The sequence below is a fragment of the Podarcis muralis genome, chromosome 18, assembly GCF_964188315.1.
Source record: "Podarcis muralis chromosome 18, rPodMur119.hap1.1, whole genome shotgun sequence".
In the NCBI taxonomy this organism is placed as follows: domain Eukaryota; kingdom Metazoa; phylum Chordata; class Lepidosauria; order Squamata; family Lacertidae; genus Podarcis; species Podarcis muralis.
This window is the reverse complement of record NC_135672.1, coordinates 11,560,691-11,570,095: the sequence shown is the minus strand read 5'-3', so window position 1 is coordinate 11,570,095 and position 9,405 is coordinate 11,560,691. Positions and strand designations below refer to the sequence as shown.

General features: G+C 48.6%; 1 protein-coding gene across 5 annotated transcripts in view; it reads left to right on the top strand.

Annotated features, from left to right (window-relative positions):
• Nucleotides 1-4,475: 4,475 nt before the first annotated feature.
• ARHGAP45 (Rho GTPase activating protein 45) overlaps nucleotides 4,476-9,405 on the top strand; it is a 38,104-nt gene continuing 33,174 nt past the window's right edge. For 3 of the 5 annotated variants that reach the window (XM_077921796.1, XM_077921799.1, XM_077921795.1), the window contains exons 1-2: nucleotides 7,354-7,614; nucleotides 8,689-8,989. In XM_077921796.1, coding sequence (XP_077777922.1) covers nucleotides 7,492-7,614; nucleotides 8,689-8,989 — 424 coding nt within the window. In that variant the 5' untranslated portion in view covers nucleotides 7,354-7,491. Of the gene's footprint in view, nucleotides 4,764-7,353; nucleotides 7,615-8,688; nucleotides 8,990-9,405 lie in introns of those variants that run through there. The other 2 variants (XM_077921797.1, XM_077921798.1) reach the window with 2 other exon arrangements.

The following is a 9,405-nucleotide window of genomic DNA, read 5'->3' as shown; positions in this document are numbered from 1 at the left end:
CTTTGAAGAAAAGATGAGAATAAATGAATAATAATTATTATTCATTTGACAATTATTCATCGGACAAGGTCAGAATACACACACACACACACACACACACACACACACACACAAACACAAATACACACGTCTAAAACACAGCTCTCCAGGAAACCCAGTCAGGTGGCGGCATATAAATATTAATACAGTGGTACCATGGTTTGCATACTCAAACCCTGAAGTGCAGATCGTGGTTTGCAACCTTTTTTTTTTTTAATTACAACCCTTTTTTAAATTACAAACAAAAAAATTTGGGGAGGCCCCATTTTGGAAAGTGCGCTTTGGGTTACAGCCTGTTTTGGTTTACAAACAGACCTCAAGAATGGATGATGGTTGTAAACCAAGGTAAGGTAAAGGTAAAGGGACCCCTGACCATTAGGTCCAGTCGTGACCGACTCTGGGGTTGCGGCGCTCATCTCGCTTTATTGGCCGAGGGAGCCGGCGTCCAGCTTCCGGGTCATGTGGCCAGCAGGACTAAGCCGCTTCTGGCGAACCAGAGCAGTGCACGGAAATGCCGTTTACCTTCCCGCCGGAGCAGTACCTATTTATCTACTTGCACTCTGACGTGCTTTCGAACTGCTAGGTTGGCAGGAGCAGGGACCGAGCAACGGGAGCTCACCCCGTCATCGCGGGGATTCGAACCGCCGACCTTCTGATCGGCAAGTCCTAGGCTCTGTGGTTTAACCCACAGCGCCACCCGCGTCCCAGTAAACCACGGTATACCACTGTAATTGTTATTAAGAAGAAGAATACTTATTATTACAGTGGTACCTCGGGTTAAGTACTTAATTCGTTCCGGAGGTCCGTTCTTAACCTGAAACTGTTCTTAACCTGAAGCACCACTTTAGCTAATGGGGCCTCCTGCTGCTGCCGCGCCGCCGGAGCGCGATTTCTGTTCTCATCCGGAAGCAAAGTTCTTAACCCGAAGCAATATTTCTGGGTTAACAGAGTCTGTAACCTGAAGCGTATGTAACCCGAGGTACCACTGTATTTAGAAAGCTTACAGAATGGCGGGGGCATTTAGAGAAGGGCCAGACTTTGAATGGCATAAAGGCCTTAATTTAAAACAGCTGGGGGGGGACCAACTGCACCCCTTTAACCGGCTCAAAAACCTCCTGCACCCCTTTAAAACCATGCACAATTTGGCTGAGCTGAGATTCTGGGCGGGAAGGCGCCGCCTCCCTCCCTCTTATCTGATTTCCTCGGAACTGTGTCCTGAAAATCTGATCTCTTGGGAGGCGTGTCTCTGAAGAATCGGACATCATGGGACTGGCAGAGGCTTGGGATTTTTGGAATAGCTTCTGTTGTTCACCAAAGGTTCCTCCGTCGCCACCCCAGGAGAGCCGATCTCCTTACACAAACATAATTTTTTTTGGAGGGTGTTTTTTGTGTGTGTGCTACAATTCCCTCCCACCCCAGAGAAAAGATTCTGAGCTATCCCAGGGGAGGGAAATACAAACAAACACCCCTGCGAGGTTCTCCTCACTCACCCTGTGATTTCCCTGTTTTAGATGCCAAGCCGGTGACATCATAAGGACTAGTCACTCAAAGCCAAGAGGATCGACAAAGCAGGATGGGGGGGTCTCCATGGGCAGGGAGGCAGGGAGGCAGCTGCTCCCCCTAGATCAGGGGTCAGCAAACTTTTTCAGCAGGGGGCCAGTCCACTGTCCCTCAGAGCTTGTGAGGGGGCGGCCTATATTTTGAAAAAATAATAATGAACGAATTCCTATGCCCCACAAATAACCCAGAGGTGCATTTTAAATAAAAGGACACATTCTACTCATGTAAAAACACGCTGATTCCCGGACTGTCGGTGGACCGGATTGAGAAGGCGATTGGGCCAGATCCGGCCCCTGGGCCTTAGTTTGCCTACCCATGCCCAAGATCAATGATGGCAAACCTTTTAGAGACCAAGTGCCCAAACTGGAACTCAAAACCCACTTACTTATCACAAAGTGCCACGGCAATCTATCCTGTATAAAGTGGTGCCTCGCAAGACGAAAATAATCCGTTCCGGGAGTCTCTTCGTCTAGCGGTTTTTTCGTCTTGCGAAGCAACCCTATAAGCGGATTAGCGCTATTAGCGGCTTAGCGGCTATTAAAGGCTTAGCGGCTTAGCGGCTTAGAAAAAGGGGGGGGAGCGGGGGAAAATCACAAGACTCGCAAGACGTTTTCGTCTTGTGAAGCAAGCCCATAGGGGAAATCGTCTTGCGAAGCAACTCAAAAACGGAAAACCCTTTCGTCTAGCGGGTTTTTCGTCTTGCGAAGCATTCGTCTTGCGGGGCACCACTGTATCTCATTTTTTTCTGCGTGTTTCATGTTTCATCTTTAGGACCGCTGTTGTAATAAATAATCCTTCACAAAAGTTATTGCATTACATTCTCCATTCAATTATCTTTCCGTCAATGTATAATTTTGTGGTATAACTCAGTGCTTCTTTTCTTAAAAAATGTTTAGGGGTACTCTCGTTTTGGTCCAAGTCCATGGGACTCTCAAGTCTCTCCTCCAACACCATAATTCAAAAGCATCAATTCTTCGGCCATCAGCCTTCTTGATGGTCCAGCTCTCACTTCCATACATCACTACTGGGGAAACCAGAGCTTGAACTATACAGACCTTTGTTGGCAAGGTGACGTCTCTGCTTTTTAAGATGCTGTCTAGGTTTGTCATTGCTTTTCTCCCAAGAAGCAGTCATCTTTTAATGCTGATTATGACCTATAAAACCCTCAAAAGACTCGGCAGCAATACATTTCATCGTGGACCCAAACCCCCTGTCAACAAAACCTGGTAGTAGTAGTATTGCAATGTAGTAATACATTAGTAGCAATGGCAATGAGAAACCTAGACAGCATCTTAAAAAGCAGAGACATCACCTTGCCGACAAAGGTCCGTATAGTTCAAGCTCTGGTTTTCCCAGTAGTGATGTATGGAAGTGAGAGCTGAACCACAAAGAAGGCTGATCGCCGAAGAATGAATGCTTTTGAGTTACGGTGCTGGAGGAGACTCTTGAGAGTCCCATGGACTGCAAGAAGATCAAACCTCTCCATTCTGAAGGAAATCAGCCCTGGGTGCTCACTGGAAGGACAGATCCTGAAGCTGAGGCTTCAAGACTTTGGCCACCTCATGAGAAGAGAAGACTCCCTGGAAAAGACCCTGATGTTGGGAAAGATGGAGGGCGCAAGGAGAAGGGGACGACGGAGGAAGAGATGGTGGGACAGTGTTCTTGAAGCTGCAAACATGAGTTTAACCAAACTGCAGGAGGCAGTGGAAGACAGGAGGGCCTGGCGTGCTCTAGTCCAGGGGGTCAAGAAGAGGCGGACACGACTAAACGACTCAACAACAACAACAGTAGTATTGCAAAAAGAGCAACAAAGGAAACCTCAAACTAAAGCATGTAATAAATCACAAAAAGCCTGCAAACAGATGCTTTTGCAGTTGCTTTTTACACTAAGTAAGATAGAAAATGATTGCCTGTCCTTTTTTTTAGCTTGATGACGATTGCCTCCAGTTCGGGGCACCAACATAGTAGAATTCCCCCCAGCCCAGAACCCGGGAAAGGTCTGATTAAATAGCCCTTCATATCTGCAGCAAAATTCGCTCTCCCTCCAAATTCAAAGTTCTGCACATTCTCCTGTGCCTCTTATTTTAGCAAGCGGTTTCCTCCAAATTTCACGCATTGTTCTTACCGACAAGCGCATTTTCATGCACAGCTAACAGACAGACCCCCGGCACGGATTACTGGGTCCGAAAAGCACGTTGCAAAATTCAGGGAAGTGTGCCAGTCGAAGGCACAATTACCGTCTCGTTTTGGGAAACATGGATGTCGTAAGGTAAAGGGACCCCTGACCATTAGGTCCAGTCGTGACCGACTCTGGGGTTGCAGCGCTCATCTCGCTTTACTGGCTGAGGGAGCCGGCGTACAGCTTCCGGGTCATGTGGCCAGCATGACTAAGCCGCTTCTGGCAAACCAGAGCAGCGCATGGAAACGCTGTTTACCTTCCCGCTGGAGCGGTACCTATTTATCTACTTGCACTTTGACGTGCTTTCGAACTGCTAGGTTGGCAGGAGCAGGGACCGAGCAACGGGAGCTCACCCCGTCATTGCGGGGATTCGAACCGCCGACCTTCTGATCGGCAAGTCCTAGGCTCTGTGGTTTAACCCACAGCGCCACCCGCGTCCCTTCCAACACATATATAAAAACACAATAAAACATTTTTTAAAAAGGCAAAATACAGGGTTGCCTTTGGACGGCTTGCAGCTCTCTCTCCTGCAGGTTGCGGCCCGCAAACCGGGGTTAGGGAGGGAGAGGAATCGGCCTAAAAAGGGGGCAAAAGAAGAAAGAGAAAAACAAGTACAACTTCCTCTCTGCTCCTAACCACACACTCTCTCACACACACTGAGCTTTTCCTGTGTAGATTTGAAGGGTGTGTGTGTCAGACAAAACCAAGCCAGGAAGTAAGTTTGCAAGCGTGTGCTCTGAGCCAGCCGTGCCGAATCCTGAGCACATTTGGCACCTGGAAACGCCATTTTGGGGGAGCTGTGGTCCGTTGGATGGCGACAAAGGCAACCCCTAGCCGGTGAAGGCACCCCAGGGTGCCGAATCGCCCGGGACGGGTTTGGGGTTCAGAGGGCACCATGTTTTCGAGGAAGAAGCGGGAGCTGATCAAGACGCCCTCGATTTCGAAGAAGGGCCGGGGAGGAAGTCCTGTGCCGCCGTCCTCTCTGGTGAGTAACGGGGTTGCGTCCGCGGGGCGTTGCGAAACGGGGGGTGGGCACCCCGGGCAGCGTTTTCACAAGAGGTCGCTTGGCTGTGCCTCCAACGGCTCACGGCGGCCGTTCATTGGCTCCGACTCGCCCCCGAAAAAAGGGCATCGTGGATTTGGGTGGAAGGGTTCAGGGCGGCTCAAATGTTTCAGGGGACGGAACAAGTACTCTGAGGAGGAAAGGTTGCAGCTTTGGGGGGGCTTCTTAGTGTAGAGAAAAGGATAATAATAATAATAATAATAGTCATATAATTTATTTCTACCCTTGGTTGTCACTCTGAGCGGCTTCCCCCGTATATAAAATCATAGCAAACCATTAAACCTTGAAAACTTTGAAATAATAATAATAATAATAATTTATTTGTCCCCTGGGTTGCTCCAACCACTCTTGGTGGCTTCCAGCTGTATAAAAACATGGCAAACCATTAAACCTTGAAAACTTTGAAATAATAATAATAATAATAATAATAATAATAATAATAATAGTAATTTATTTGTACCCTTGGTTGTCCCAGACACTCTGGGCGGCTTCCGGCATGTATAAAAACATGGCAAACCATTAAACCTTGAAATAACAAGAATAATACAATTATAATATTTATTTATTTGTACCCTGAGTTGCCCCAGCTAGCATCTTCCAGCATCTATAAAAACACAGCAAAACATTAAACCAGGTTTCTTCAACCTCGGCCCTCCAGATATTTTTGGCCTACAACTCCAATGATCCCTAGCCAGCAGGACGAGTGGTCAGGGACGATGGGAATTGTAGTCTCAAAACATCTGGAGGGCCGAGGTGGAGGAAGCCTGCGTTAAACCCTGAATATGTCAGGAGACCTATTAAAATGACCCTGGGCATGGAGAAAACGGGGGAGAGGAATGTTTTCCTCCCTCCCCAATGGCACTAAAAGCCGTGGTTGAGTTTTCAGGGTGGATAAAAGAATTCTTTGTTAACCGGTGGAACTCGCTGCAACAGGAAGCAGCGGCAACCACTAAACTGGCTTTGTTGTTGTTGTTTAGTCGTCTAGTCATGTCCGCCTCTTCGTGACCCCCTGGACCAGAGCACGCCAGGCACTTCTGTCTTCCACTGCCTCCCACAGTTTGGTCAAACTCATGTTGGTCGCTTCGAGAAGCTTGTCCTCTGTCGTCCCCTTCTCCTTGTGCCCTCCATCTTTCCCAACATCAGGGTCTTTTCCAGGGAGTCTTCTCTTCTCATGAGGCGGCCAAAGTCTTGGAGCCTCGGCTTCAGGATCTGTCCTTCCAGTGAGCACTCAGGGCTGATTTCCTTCAGAATGGAGAGGTTGGATCTTCTTGCAGTCCATGGGACTCTCAAGAGTCTCCTCCAGCACCACAATTCAAAAGCATCCATTCTTCGGCGATCAGCCTTCTTGATGGCCCAGCTCTCACTTCCATACATCACTCCTGGGAAAACCAGAGCTTGAACTATACAGACCTTTGTTGGCAAGGTGATGTCTCTACTGTCTTTAAAAGAGGGCAAATTCACGAAGGAGAGAGGGCTATCGATGGCTACTGGGAGCTGGAGTCGGCGGTCATTTTATTTCCTGCACCCCACTTTTTAGGACAGATCCGGCGGTGCCAATATTGGGGGTGTTTTATTTGCTTTTCGTTTTTGCGGAAAGCGCTCCGAGCGAGGTTTCACTTCCCGTCGGCAGGCAAGACATCAAGCCTGCAAGATCCGCTTAGCCGAGTGGGTGTTTTCGCTGCAAGAACCCGGCAGCAGACCTGGGTTCAAAATAACACCCGGCAGCTGGAGCCGGGTTCGAAATAACAGCCATGGAGGCGGGTGGAAGATGGGAGGGCAGATATTTTAATGTATTTTTAATCTTTTGTTGGAGGCTGCCCAGAGTGGCTGGGGAAACCCAGCCAGATGGGCAGGATATTAATAATAATAATAATAATAATAATAATAATGATGATGATGATGATGATGATGATGATGATGGCAGGGAGGTCAACAGTAGAGGGCGCCAGAGCCCCTCCAATTCTGCATAACAGGGGGGGCGCTCTCTCTCTTGTTTTACAGAGGGCTGTAGAGGCTTAATAGAGGCCCCTTACTGACAACCAGTCCTACCTGTCATTTCCCTCCTATCTCTCTCTTTTCTAAAAAAAATAAGAATTTGTTAAAGTTTTTTCACAATGCGGCGCGACAAAAGCACCGAATCCAGATAATTGCACACACAGAGAGAGAAACAAAACAAAAAAAAATTGAAATAAAAGAAGGGGGGAGGAAAAAACAAACAAAAAAACTTCCTTCTCTATAAACTATAAAGAATAAAGTAAAATACGACGGCGTCATCTGGGTCTGACACCCCTCCAAAAAACTCGCTGTTATATTTCTGTTCAGTTTTGCACAATTCAGGCCTGCCGAAAGAGGAAGCCGTCCGAACCGCCTTCCTCTTTGCTCAAGTTTGTGGCTTTTTTCCCTCCGCCCGCCCCTTCTAAGAAGCAGCGCCCGGTGGGTGCTGGGTGCGTCGTTTTATTTTTTCGAAAAAAGGAAAACCACCCCGGGGAAAAAAAATCTAAAACCCGCAAAGTTTCCAGAAGCAAGCATGGGTGTGGCGGCTCTCAAAATCCGCCTGGGCGCTGGAGGGACGCCCTAGGCCTTGAAATCATCCGCGCCCTCTCTGCCTAGTAGGGTTCGTGGTTTTGGGGGGGGCTGCTGGTTCGTGGCCATGCACGGAAACCGGGGCAAAAGCAGCTACAGCCCCTATTCGGCCGGACTGCGGAGGAAAGTCTCAAAAGCCGGCGGCCACGTCTTGGAGACCGTCTCCAACAGAGCCAGCGTTTGGCTGAAGGTACTTTTGGCAAACTCTTGCCGGGTTTTCGGAAGGGCAGCAAGGGGCTGTATATGTTTTGTTGTTGTTTAGTCGTTTAGTCGTGTCCGCCTCTTGGTGACCCCCTGGACCAGAGCACGCCAGGCCCTCCTGTCTTCCGCTGCCTCCCGCAGTTTGGTCAAACTCATGCTGGTAGCTTTGAGAACACTGTCCCACCATCTCGTCCTCTGTCGTCCCCTTCTCCTTGTGCCCTCCATCTTTCCCAACATCAGGGAGTCTTCTTTTCTCCTGAGGTGGCCAAAGTCTTGGAGCCTCAGCTTCAGGATCTGTCCTTCCAGTGAGGACTCAGGGCTGATTTCCTTCCGAATGGAGAGGTTTGATCTTCTTGCAGTCCATGGGACTCTCAAGAGTCTCCTCCAGCACCAGAATTCAAAAGCATCCATTCTTCGGCAATCAGCCTTCTTGATGGTCCAGCTCTCACTTCCATACATATGTTTTGGTAATTTTAAAAAATTGATTAGAAATATATATAAACATACAACAACGATTTAGACTCCGAATATCCAGATTGCTCTGAATCTCCCGGCTTCCCCTCATCCCTTCCGCGGGGCCTAATGATAATATTTACGACGACATTTCAATATTTATCCACACTTCTAAATTAGCCACACTTTCCGTTACTTTGCAAGTGGGGTTAAAATCCTGCCAATGTTTGAACCTGCTTGCAGCGGTCTCATAAATAAATCGCAAACTTTTCCCACTGGTTTTTTTTAAAGTTATGGTCTTTGTGATTTCCGAGTTAACTTTGCCACTGGGATATTCTTTTTTAAAAATGAAAATCCGTACAAAAACCTGCCTTCGGATTTGCATTGTGTCGCAGAAAGCACATTGGAAGGCGTGTTTTTTAATCTAATGGGTGCATCTCCACACCTAAAATACACTTCTTGAAATTACAACACAATTACAAGGCTCTGAGTTCTAGTCCTGCCCTGAGTGCCTTTTGCTTCTTCCAATGAGTTCTGAAGTCAGTGGCGCCAAAGGCTTTGAGTTCTAATCCTGCCCTGAGTGACCCGACTGCCTTTTCCTTCTTCCCAGGAGCTGCCGCGCCGCGATGGCCTGGACTCCTCCACCTCCTCCAGCCTGGCGGACCTCTCCGCGCCCACCCCGGCCGGCACCCTCAAGCGCCCCACCAGCCTCAGCCGCCACGCCAGCGCCGCCGGATTCCCCCTTTCGCCCGCCATTCCCCGGGGCCTGGGCAAGGCCGCCAAGGCCTACAGCCCCTGCGATGGCGGCGAGGGCAGCCTGATGGAGCCAGAGGAAATCTCGCAACTGCTGGCCGACGTGACCCGCTTAGCCGAGCCCCTGGAGAAGCTGCGGGACGTGGTTCTCCGGGAGGGTAAGTGGTCAGGGGCCGGATTGAGCTTCGATGCGGCCCTCAGCTCTTGAAGGTCCTGGGGCCCTTTCTACGCCCAACCACAAATTTCTGTTTGTTTTGCATTAATAGTAATAATAATAATATTATAATAATAAAATTTATTATTTATTTTTAAGGCTGTGTTGTATTGCCCCTTTTCTGCCCCTAGAGGTCGCTAGCGTGACACTGTATTGCAATGCGTCTGTTCTGCCGCTAGGTGTCGCTGTGGCAGTAGCACCCCAAATACAAAGGCTGTGTTGTATTGCGGATTTTCTGCCCCTAGAGGTCTCTAGCGTGACACTGTGTCTGTTCTGCCGCTAGGTGTCGCTGTGGTAGTGAGACCCTAAATAAAAATATAATAGTAATAATTTGTTATTCATACCCCGCCCATCTGGCTG